Raw genomic sequence first — 12,549 nt, 5'->3', positions numbered from 1 at the left:
TTTCATTACATGTTTGTGTAGAAACTGGCTCATACTAATGTCTAGTGATAAAATAGCCCATAGCCCATCCAAAGTTAAAGACAATCCCCAGATAGCCCAAGAAACAAAAGAAATAGTGCAATATCAATGTAAATCAGGGATTGAACCCTTGTTTTTTGAATTATATTATAAGAGTGTTTTAGAAGTTTGATTATAATCTGATTTCATTCACGATCAAATTCTATTCAGCCCCATGCCTTAGTACGCTTAAACACTGCTCCATTTTCAATTAGGGCCCAAAAATAGAACTGTTTATTGGAAGGTACCGCCAGGTTAAAAAAGCCTCGAAGTACAAAAAGTAATTAAAAAAGGCTTTGCTTACAAATTATTGAACAAGATTTTTATTGTTCACGTGCAATATAATCCCTTGAAATGTTGGGCACACAACCACTTCAATTTAAAAAGTATGCACAGTTTCTTCTTCTTCTTTTAATTTTTATTTTTTATGTAAACTCTTATTTTTTATGAATAAGTAAGCACGTAAAGTTCTGTGCACACTTGCATTCAAGCGGTGTTTCATAAGCACGATTCATCTGCCAATAAATCAATTAAAATCCCCTTTTCTCACTCTCCCTCTCCCTCTCCCGCTTTGATCAGGAAAAAAAAAAATCAATTAAATTAAGATTTGGAATGACATTTCTCTTTCTTTTTTTCATTATTTGTTTTCTGTCATTTAAAAACACTTTTTTTTTTTTGGGTGAAATATCAACAGGGGTTCTCCCCTCCGACGACGCTCTCTACTAGAGATGAAACCCTAGCAAAAAGCGTCTTGAGAATTACATATACAAGATATTAACTTTTTATCCATTTATATATTTGTGTTGCATTCAATGTTTATGCATAAAAATTTAAATTATCTAATTAAAACTAATGACTAGGATTTTAAGATCTCTATATCAATTAATCTAGAATTACCGTATGAAATATAGAGGATGCAAAGATATGCTATTATGTTAAAGCATATACAATTATTAGCCAATTAACTCAATTACTGAATTTTTATGTTGTCAAACAGAGGATCAATGATTTAATTAGGGGCCCATTTAATATGAATATGAAAATGACTATTCCTTTATAAAAAAATATATATATATATATAAACCGGTAGCCAGGAATGCTAGTGAGATATCCCTCTTCGCACTAAGCACGGGTACTATAAAAGCCGTGGGATTCTTCGTGGGGTAATCAACTCGAATCATTCCAATTGTACGTAGCACTATATAAGTCACCATCTTTATGATGAATATATATACCAGCAGCCGGCCACCATGCAAGTTTTCCGCTCTCTCCACCCACTCTTGGCGCTCAACTTCCAACCCACTCTTGTAAGTGCTCCCCTCACGCCTGATCCCACTAAGTTGCCAAAAGAGAGGAATCAGAGAAGAAAAAGAAGAAAAAGAAAGCATCCCTACTCATGTTGATGGCTCTTCCCTCCTCCCACGTACGCCCAGTTCCTTTTGAAATCGAAGTCACCACTGCTACTACGTCAAAGAAAAATAACAGCTCCACAGCTCCACCATATGCTAATGGAAACTTACAGTTTTTTTGGTTTTGCAATTTGAAAAAGTAGATTTAAAAATTTAATTTTTAACAAATGTAAAATATTTAATGAAATAATGGTTTGATTTAAAATTATAATTTAACTTTTAAAATAGTATATATCTTTGTAAACCCACCGCTTTGTTTGCGATTTGAAATAGTCTTTTTGGCTTGGCATCCAAAAAAGACCACTCTTCTTAAAACCTTTTGCTTTCGTTTTTAGTAATGAAATATTTATATCTTATTTAATTCTTGTTTTGAATTTCTTGTACTTATTTCCGCCTTGAAACTATATATGTAGTTAATTTATTTAGCCCTAAAATATATATTTTCTAAATTATCTTAAATTTTGAGAAATGTTAAAAACTAATAATGATTTCATAATGCTTCCCTTAAATTATTATTACTTTATTTACATACAAGAGTGGTTGATATATGATTTTTAAGGACGAAAGAGGAGGATCACGCCTCCATCCACTTATTATAAGCAGCTTCTCCTCTTGATTCACTTTGTCAAATCTCGATCTCTCTCTGCACAATGGCAACCTCAAGCAACAATTATGTTTATCAAATATCCCAATCGAAGTTCTCATCTCTCTTTATGGAAATCAATGGGAGTCTAGGCGCACTTATAGTCGACCAAGAGCAGTGGTCCGGGTCTTCAAGGGTATCTCAACCAATTAGAGACCACGCTTCATGAAGCAGAGGCCACTGACTCATTAGTTCGAATCTCCAGTATCCAAAGTATAATAATGGTAAGATACAACTCCAAAACTGACGTGACAATATTGGAATATGAACACCCCGAGATTCAAGTTAACTAACATTGAGAAATTATTGAAGGCTTAATTTTTATTTTTTATTTTTTTAAAGAGAAAAATTAATCTATTATATATCTCACATACCAAAGTTTCATACGATTAGTTTGTCATCCACTAGGACCACTACATAGCGTCTTCATCACTTAATTAGTGGGGAGTAATAAACTTTAATCATTCCAATTGTAGCACTATATAAGTCACCATCTTATGATGACTACACCACCAGCCGGCCACCATGCATATTTTCCGCTCTTGGCGCCCAAGTCTCATCCGCTAATAGTGCTCAACTCCCGCACCCACTCAAGTAAGTGCTTCCTCCTCACCCTCGATCCCACTATGAGTTGACAAAAACAGAGGAATCGGAGAAGAAGAAAAAGAATGCATCCCCACTCATACTCATCGCTCTCGTGCCCAACACCAAGTCCTTTTCGAGTTTTTTTCCTAATCTATTAAGAATTTTATAAACAGCAAAATTTACAAGAAAGTTGATTCTCTTCTATTATAAGCACAGCTTATCTTCTTGATTCGCTTTCCCAACTCTCTATCTCCCTGCACAATGGGCAACCCTAGTAACAATTATCTTTGTAACATGCCCCAATCGAAGTTCTCATCTCTCTTTCTCTCATTCTTGCTCCACTGCCTCATCATCTCTATCGCTAGTGATTCTGCGCCACCTTATACTCCAACTGAAAATATAACCCTCTCCTGCGGCTTCTCCGACAACTCTATTGCATCATTAGATGGTCGAATCTGGATTGGAGACATCAAACAATTACAGAACAACGCATCAGTAACCTCTGCAACCGCTCAACCAGCACCCTCCATCACTGTACCTTACCGCACAGCACGCCTTTCTCGTTCGGAGTTCACCTACGTATTCCCGCAGGTCACTGCTGGTAAAAAATTCATTCGACTATACTTCTACCCGGTTACGTACCAAAACTATGAGCGCTCTGAAGCCCTCTTCTCTGTCAAAGTGGGTCCTTATACTCTCCTTCAAGAATTTAATGCATCGGTTACTGCTGATGCCGATGCTAATCCCTCGAATACTATACAAAGAGAATTCTGCATCAACATCGAAGATGATCAAGGGTTAAACATAACGTTTGCTCCAAGCCATGCTAACTTGGAGGCATACGCATTCATCAACGGAATAGAAATCATATCAATGCCACCATTTCTTTATTACAGTGCTGAGAAAGACCAGGGGTTTGAGTTTATCGGACAAGAAAACAATTTGGCGCGCATCGAAAACGACCATGCTCTCGAGACACTATACCGAATAAACGTGGGTGGGAGTGATATCTCGCCTGCTCAAGACACAGGTATGTTCCGGACGTGGTCATCTGATGGCGACTATTTGACGGTGCCAGGGTCAAGTGTTTTACCCGTTAACTTGACTATTCGCATCCTGTTTAAGGGAACTGCTCCTTACACCGCGCCAGAAGAAGTCTATCGAACCGCCAGGACTATGGGGACGGATAAGGAGATAAACAAGAATTACAGTCTCACCTGGGAGTTTCCTGTGGATTATGGGTTCTCGTACCTGGTTAGGTTGCATTTTTGCGAGTTTCAGCCCGAGATTAATAAAGAGGGTGATAGAGTGTTCCTTATTTTCATAGATAATCAAATTGCGGAGAAAAGATTCGACGTGATCTCATCTAGTGGTGGAAAAGGCGTTCCGGTATATAAGGACTACGCAGTCTTGATGCCAACTGCCCAAGGAAAAGAGAAGAAGCTAATAAACCTCTCTGTCGCGTTGCGAGCAAACCCAGCTGATTGGCAGACCGTTCGCAGTGATGCGATCTTGAATGGTATTGAAATTTTCAAATTAAGTGACTTTAACCGCAATCTCGCTGGACCCAATCCGGACCCACTACCGATCATCCCAACAACGACTGCGCCGCCTAGCCAATTTTTCGGAAAGCAAACAAGGGTTGCAATCTCGAAAAAAACAAAAAGTATACTTGGAATTGTGGTTCCCGGAGTGGTTGTGCTGTCGATTATCGGCTTCTTGCTTTTCAGGCGAGCCAAGAGAGTAAAGCGCGAGTGCTCGAGTAACCGGACATCGTGGTGGCATCCATTTTCGTTTTCTAAGACCAAGTCCAACCAGACTAGCGGCTCATATCTACCGTCTGATTTATGTCGCTACTTCTCATTGGCTGAGATCAGAGCAGCCACCAACAATTTCAATGATGTTTTTATCATTGGGGTTGGGGGTTTTGGCAACGTCTACAAAGGGTATATTGATGATGGGGCCACCCCAGTTGCGATCAAGCGACTGAACCCAGGGTCACAACAGGGGGCTCACGAGTTCAAGACCGAGATCGAGATGCTCTCCCAGCTCCGCCACCTCAATCTTGTCTCTCTGATTGGCTATTGCAATGATGGCCGCGAGATGATCCTCATCTACGATTACATGGCTCAAGGTACCTTCCGTGACCATCTCTACAACACTGATAATCCTCCTCTTTCATGGAAACAACGGCTTGAGATCTGTATAGGTGCGGCACGTGGGTTGCATTACCTTCACAGAGGCGCAAAGCAGACGATCATACATCGTGATGTGAAAACAACGAATATATTATTGGATGAGAAATGGGTGGCCAAGGTGTCGGATTTCGGATTGTCTAGAATGGGTCCCACTGGTGTGTCCATGTCCCATGTAAGCACAGTGGTGAAGGGCAGTATCGGTTACTTGGACCCAGAGTATTACCGACGTCAGCAACTAACTGAAAAATCCGACGTGTACTCATTTGGTGTGGTTTTGTGCGAAGTGTTGTGTGGAAGACCACCGTTGATTCGCAATGCTGATAAAGAGCAAGTGAGCCTTGCAGAGTGGACCCAGCAATGGTATCGCAGGGGAAAGCTTGATCATATAGTAGATCCATTTTTGAAGGGAAAAATTGCGCGGGAGTGTTTGGAGAAATTTGGTGAGATCGCAATAAATTGTATGCTTGATAATGGAATGGAGCGGCCATCGATGAGCGATGTGGTATGGGGCCTTGAATTCGCATTGCAATTGCAGGAGAGCAAAAATGATAAAATGGCCCCAATTAGTGATTGTGATGAAGGATTTAATAGTAACAGTGGATGCGAGCCTAATGGAAAAAGTAGCATGGTGACCAAAAGTATAGTTTCAAATAGCTTCATATCTGGGGCAGCATTCTCTGAGCTTATGGATCCAAAAGCACGATAAAGAATACGGTACCTAACTTGTAAACTATCTAGTTATAAGAGAGGGAGATCGAGCGGGAGAGATTTTTTTTTTTTTTTTTTTTTAGAGAGATGGCTTGCGAGTTCCATAATGTACTAGGCTTCCTTATTAAAGTCTGGATAACATTCTGGACACAATGTGAAAAATCTTTTCCCCAAACTTTTTTTTTTTTTTTTTTTAATTGGAATTCCCAGATTTCATTTCTCAAAAATATCTTGTTTAGTAACTACAATCTCAAGAATACATATAGGAATATCCTTTCTCCCCGACTGATCCATACTATATGAGATAAAGCATTTTTTGCTAATCTATGTGCAGTTTCTTGGCTGATCTTTTAACATGACACACCCTCCAAAAATGAAAACTATTAAGTAGTTGTTTCACGCCATTCATCACATGCTCATAACTACTCCAACAACTCTCATCTTTATGTAATGCTAGAACTATCTCCAATGAGTCGCCCTCTAAGATGATATTATTAAGGCCCAAATTGCTGCTTAATTCAACTGCCTTCCACTCCGCTAATGGCTTTGCTATAGCAGGATCTGAGATGTAGGGTCTAGACATGCACGCCACCACTTTTCCTTCGTGATCATGCACATTTATACCCACTCCTATCAATTGCAGCGTCCCAGTTGAGTTTAGCAATATCCATGAGGTGGTTTCTTCCGGACCGTCTCCATGCGTGCGCAAGGGTTCGTAGATCTACTTCTCATACCTTGTTCCGCTTAGAGGAAAGCCTCCATTTGATCTGTCGCATATTGAACTGCATTTGAAGGTAGGATAAAATTACTTCTAATTAATACAACCGTGTTCCTGAAGCCAGATCTGCCTTTAAACAAAAGCCACCATTTGCATATCATCTTCGTTGAGCTTCTCAAATATCTTCAAGAATGCATCTTCGTTGCTGGAGCACTTCTGGATCTTCTTATTACATCCAGATCAAAACACAATTTGTTTTTTCTATGAATAAACATTGGGAACATGGGAGGCCAGGGTTCAACCGTTCATCCAAGGCTTGCTCCAAATTAGTCAAGTACCAGTTGTACAAAAGAAATGCTATATGATGTGACAGTAAATATGAAATATCATTGTACATAAAGAGTTGTCATATAAAGGGATAATCACTTGACTCTTGAGAGTAGCAATTCTCTTGAAATTAAAGGCACTCGGGCTGTCAAAAGAGTCTACTACTTTATAAACAATATTAAGTGGAAGATTTTAGCGACATGATCGATGTAATCATGGATCAGGCAAAACATGTCTAATATGTACGACCAGTGATGGGATGAGAAGTTAATAACAAGCGGGCCAAAGCAAATTAATTGTAAAAGACATTAGAGGTCACTCATCTGGTTTCCTTTTTCTTGCGTGGGCATATAAAAAAAAAAAAGAAAAAAAAAAAGAAAAGAAAGAAAAAAGCAATTTAAATCTCATTGCTTTGAGAAATTTTAATCAATATTTTAAAATTCTAAGAGTTTTCCAATAAAGTAACGTTATATATATCACATTCTTATCCAACAAATTAATCTCACACAATGCTAACGTAGTAATCTCAACTAACCTTTATATTTTTGTTGATAACAAATATTGATCTAAAGGTTAGAATTGAAGTGCCACTCCGGCCTTGTGAGATATTTTTGGGATAAAAAAGTTGTTTCTAGCTAGTATTACTATCCCACATTTTTTTATCCCATAATACTAACGTGACAATCTCAACCAATTCTTGTTATTTTGTTTTTTTAAGGCAAACGAATTTAATAGTTAGTTAAGACTGTCATGTCAGCATTATGAAATAATTATAATAAAAATATAATTTTTAACATTATTCTTTTATAAACAACTACTTTTTCAATCCTAAAGTTTAGGAAATCTATACATACAATTTTTAAAGAAATAATTTGTGTCAATATTTTGCCTATATTTCTTTCGAATTATCTTACAAATCAACCATTAAATTTGTAGACTTATATGGATCTTACATAAGTTAATGGTTGACCCTATAATTTTAATAATTGATTTATTGAATTAATAGGAGATATAGAAAAATATGGACAAATTATTGACACCAACAATATTTCTCCAATTTTTATGCCTATAGTATGTATGCACAATAATCGCGCAAGGTCGCCAAAAAAACATAAGTTGCTGGAAGCATATCAAGTTGACGCGCGGTGGCGTGGTGGTAAATGAACCCTCTACACGGTTCTAGGGTCTAGAAAATTATTGGGGTTAGATAAATAATTTTTTTTTTGTTGGAAGATAAATAATTTTATTACTTAATAGTAGAAGGGAAAAAAAAAATCAATTTGAAGATTTGATTACGTGAACATTTTCACTAAAGAAATAAATTAATTGCAGTATAAGGAGGCTCATCTTGCAAATGGCTCAAATACAATCTCCCACTACGTCGCCTACAAGTGATGGTATGTTTTTCTTTCTACTCTCTTGTTTTCTGTTTGATTTTCGAGAAATAGTTATAAAGCTTAGTTAACATGTTAATATTCAAGTTTTGGATACTTTTCCGCCAATGTCCCATGTTGACTTGGTACGTAGAGCAAGTATCAGAGAGTAAATTTTGTGTGGTACCTGGGTTTAGGCATGAGGTATATTGGCGTTTCTCAAGAGAGCAACGAGTTTAGCCCTTTTCCCTTAGGTCATAGTCCAAGATAAACCTCTTACCGGTCTTACAAGCTAAAGGCAGCCGGGATGCCAATTACTTATCAAACCTAAAAGATTTAAAGCTTCAATAAATGGTGAAAATGTATTGTTTTATCAATAATTAAATTCTTGAATCTGGGCTTTTTGGCATGAAAAGATACGGTCCCTGATTGTGATTTGTAGATGCATGTCCCACTTATTTCCCATGTTCACATTTGTGGAAATAAGAAACGATTATCCTCCTACACACCAGTGGAGGAAAATACCAAGCAAGTGATCGTTGGCCCGTTGGGGACAATCGATTCGTTTCAATAATGCTTTACAAAAATCCAAACACAACTTATATTCAAAAGCGCTTACGTCGAACAATCCGCATATATAATTTCTCAGACTAATTACCTTACAAGACATTGCTCACGTAAGCTGCATATATATATATATATAGCAGCCCCAGGAGAATTGGTCTTCGACGCCATGCACTCGCTTGCCCTCTACCTCTTAAGCAACTTCAGTGCCTTCCTTACCGTCTCTTCGATAGAACCTCCCGTAGCCACCGTTATCAAAGAATTCATAATGCCCGTGTTTCACACTCAGTTTCTCAACATAACCCTTATTCCATCTTCAACCTCTTACGCCTTCATTAATGGTATAGAGATTGTGTCTATGCCAAATAATCTCTATATGCACAATAGGGATGATGTAATGATAACCATGCACTACAAAAAAATTACTATTTTCTGACGTGGCAAAAAATGCCACGTCAGAAAAAATATTTTTTGACGTACTATAAATAGTACATCAGAATTTTCTGACGTGCTAAATATTGACATGTCACCAAAAAATGGGCGGGATTTTGAAATTTTTCCCTCTTCTTATTTTCCCTCAACTTTTTTCCTCTTTTTATTCTTCCCTCCTCATTTATTTTCCCTACACTCTCTCTCTCCTCTCTCAATCTCCCTTCTCTCCACGTACAGCAGATCGAAGAAATTAAGCAGAAGAAAGAGAAGAAAAAGAAAAGGAGAAGAGAAGAAGAAAAAGAAAGGGAGAAGAGAAGAAGAAGAGAAGCAGAAGCAGAAGAAAAAAAAAAAAAAAAAAGGAGAAGAGAAGAAGAAGAAGAAGAGGAGAAGATAAGAAGATTTTTTGGGTTTTTCAAGATTTTTTGAGTTTGACGTTTAGGTTTTTGATTTTTCATATTGTTTTTTTTATTTGGGTTTTTGATTTTTTGATTTGGGTTTTTGATTGTTTGAAGATTTTTCGGTGTGGGTTTGAGTTTTTGAAAATGGAGATCGAAAAGAAGTGACAAAATGGAGAAAAGATTTTGGAGAAAATTTTTGCAGAAATGAGAATTTTTTCATGGTGCAAAGAAGATTTTGTTGGGTTTCTCTGCACCACTCAATAAATTAGAAAAAAATAATAATAAATAATAATAATAATAATTAATACATTTTTTAATTGGAAAAAAAAATTCCATAAATTTTTTTTAAAAAAAATATTATTTTTAATTAATTTTTAAATTTCCTAACGTGTTATATTTTAACATGTCAGAAAATTTTGACGTGCCAAAATTGACACGTCAGGGAAAAAAATTTCCTAACACCTATGCTTCTAACATTCAACACACGTCAGAAAACTCCAGCGAAAAAAAATTATTTTTTTGTAGTGACACTAATGCGAATCGAATCACATGATCATTCACCATGATGTGAAGACAACAAATATTCTTTTAGATAAGAAATGGGTGGCCAAGGTTTCAAATTTTGGTCTCTCCAAATTGGGGCCGAACACCATGTCCAAGACCCACATAAGCACAGTGGTCAAAGGTAGCATAGGATATATGGACCCTGAATACTATCAGCTTCAACAGCTGATTGAAAAGTGTGATGTGTACTATTTTGGTGTAGTGTTGTTAGAAGTATTGTGTGCAAGACCACCGTTGCTTCATACAATTAAGAAGAATCAAGTGAGCCTAGCGCAGTGGGCCCCAGAGTGCTATCACAACAAAATGCTTGATCAGATTGTCGATCAGTTTTTGAAGGGTGCGATCAAGCCGAAGTGTCTGAAGAAATTTGGTAATGTTGCGGTGAATTGTTTGCTTGATGACGGTACCAAACGGCCATCCATGAATGAGGTAGTGTGGGGCCTTGAGTTGGCATTACAAATGCAGAAGAGCGCCAATGATATCAGTCTTTGTGGGGAAATGAATGAACCCTTGTTTCAAGAGTTGGCAAAAGGCAACAGTGACAACGTGTTTAATTCTAGCAAGTAGCAATGAAGACATATCGAGTGCAAATGGTAGCAGTCTGAACATGACAAGCAGTGGGGAGGAAATTTTTTTCTTATAAGGATTCTAATTGTTTGTTGTCCAGGACGATGAAAGAATTCTGATGGGTGCAAGAGGGCGATGAAAGAGTATTGTAATTGCTAGCAAAATAATAACTTCTAGTAAAAAAAAGCTCAAAAAATAATTTTGTTAGCAAAAAATAAATAAATAACTTATAGGTTTTATTAGTGGGGAAGGTCCACTTGCAAATCATTGTATGTCATCAAGTTGTTATGCTCCGATGAGTTGAAATTAAGGCTTCTTAATTAGAATTTGTTTTTCTATGCAATAACTCTTCTTAGATAAATCCATCTGACTTGTTTACAATGGTACATTATTAGATAAATCCCCTACTCTTTCCCCAATTGATTCTCACCATACGTGCTGGCGTGGCGTAGGACAATTTTAATTTCAATTAATTTTTCTTTTATTTATTTATTTTTATGCTCTTAATTATCTTTTATGATTAATATCAAATACACCCCTTAAAAATTCCAAGGTCATGATCCAACTTTGACATTTACATATATTTGTATAATTAAACAGCATTAATTAAGATCCTAAGACAAATTTTAAAATATATAATTAATTAATTGGTGTAGAGAGAATATTAGAGATTTATTTAAATACAATAATAAAAGTAAATAATTAAAATGTTGAATGTGACATAACTGTTTTGAAAAAATGAATAGCTATAATAAATAAAGGTGATTTTTTTAACTAGAGTAAAGAGTAAATTTGCTGAAGGTGACGTGAATGCTTAAGTTAGAGTTAGAGAGAATATTATTTAATTTGCTCCTGTTGTTTTGTTGGTGGTGTTGACATGGTCACATGGGTGGCTCACTGGTTCTTGCGTCCTTTCGGTTGTGCAGTGGAAGCCTCAGAAATGGGCCGCAAATGACTTGTACACGTCTTAAGCAGAGTAGTCTAGAAGATTCTAACTTCTTTGGCATAACGCTGGAGCTTTGTTTTGTAGCATATTATTACAGGACCACTTACCTTCCTTTTTTGTTGTTTTGTTTTGTTTTTTTTTTGGGGGTATTTTACGTCCTTTTCTTGGCTTGTTTTTTGGTGAACATTATTTAGAGGAAAAAGGAGGAATGAATTGTTTGATATGATATAAAAGTAATAGAAATTTTGAATTTTTTATGATAAAAAAAGTGAAGAAAATTGTTTGTTAATGTAAAAAAAATAGTTTGACTTTTTTTTAGTATAAAAGAAAAAAGAGGGGGGGAAAAAAAAAAAAAAAAGAATGCCAAGCAGGCCACAATCTCTATTCTCTTTTTGAGGATATTAATTATTACATGCATGAAAGAAGACCTAGGTAGTTTGTACGTGTACAACTTTTTTCAATGTGGCATCGCTTATAAAAAAAAAAAAAAAAAAAAACCATAATATAGTATTAAGAGTTAGAAAATCAGATTTTAGATAATTAGCTGTATGTGGACGTAAGTCCATAGGGTAATTTAGAGCCTGTACGTGGATAGAGCTTGCCGTGCAATGTTGCTAAAGACCGTGTACTCTTTTGTTTGGTTTGCTATTTCCCTGTATTTTTACTTGTTTCTGGTTGATTTACATTATTAATTATTATTATTATTTTGGTAAGAAAGAAGAATCTTGAAATCTCTATAGAGAGAAAAAGCCTATACCCTTGATTAAACTTCATTGTTTCTCTCCTTATTACCAAACCACTATGAATCATTAATTTTCTAGTAAGTTTTGGGGTTGGTTGATGAGTTTATCAAAGCTGGATTTCAGAGAATGAACGAGTTCGTATGTGGCAAGTCACTGTAGACGAAGGCTAGAATTCTAAGGCCGATTTGGAGTGAGATCGAGTGTGTGGTTCGTGGGATTACAAGCTTGCTTTTAGTCGTCAAATGTTTTGTGAGTAGTTAAACAAGTTCTAATACTTTTTTATAATAGTGGAATGTGTTTGTGATTGAGTACCGGAA

The 12,549-nt window shown here is 36.4% G+C and overlaps 2 protein-coding genes across 2 annotated transcripts; both read left to right on the top strand.

The window, feature by feature from the left end:
- The first annotated feature begins 2,955 nt into the window (after positions 1-2,955).
- LOC132182142 (receptor-like protein kinase FERONIA) lies at positions 2,956-5,675 on the top strand. The gene has a single exon (XM_059595337.1). It carries the CDS (start codon positions 2,956-2,958, stop codon positions 5,596-5,598), a length of 2,643 nt encoding a protein of 880 aa, XP_059451320.1. The 3' UTR covers positions 5,599-5,675.
- A 4,388-nt stretch (positions 5,676-10,063) lies between these two features.
- Positions 10,064-10,543, top strand: LOC132182141 (receptor-like protein kinase FERONIA). The gene has a single exon (XM_059595336.1). The coding sequence runs from the start codon at positions 10,064-10,066 to the stop codon at positions 10,541-10,543; it is 480 nt and encodes a 159-aa protein (XP_059451319.1).
- The last annotated feature ends 2,006 nt before the right edge of the window (positions 10,544-12,549 follow it).

Source organism: Corylus avellana, chromosome ca5 (assembly GCF_901000735.1).
Source record: "Corylus avellana chromosome ca5, CavTom2PMs-1.0".
Classification (NCBI taxonomy): domain Eukaryota; kingdom Viridiplantae; phylum Streptophyta; class Magnoliopsida; order Fagales; family Betulaceae; genus Corylus; species Corylus avellana.
This window is presented reverse-complemented; position numbering and strand designations above follow the sequence as displayed.

Coding starts and splice junctions, on each gene's coding strand:
- LOC132182142 (XM_059595337.1), top strand. CDS start 2,956: ATGGGCAACCCTAGTAACAATTATCTTTGTAACATGCCCCAATCGAAG.
- LOC132182141 (XM_059595336.1), top strand. CDS start 10,064: ATGTCCAAGACCCACATAAGCACAGTGGTCAAAGGTAGCATAGGATAT.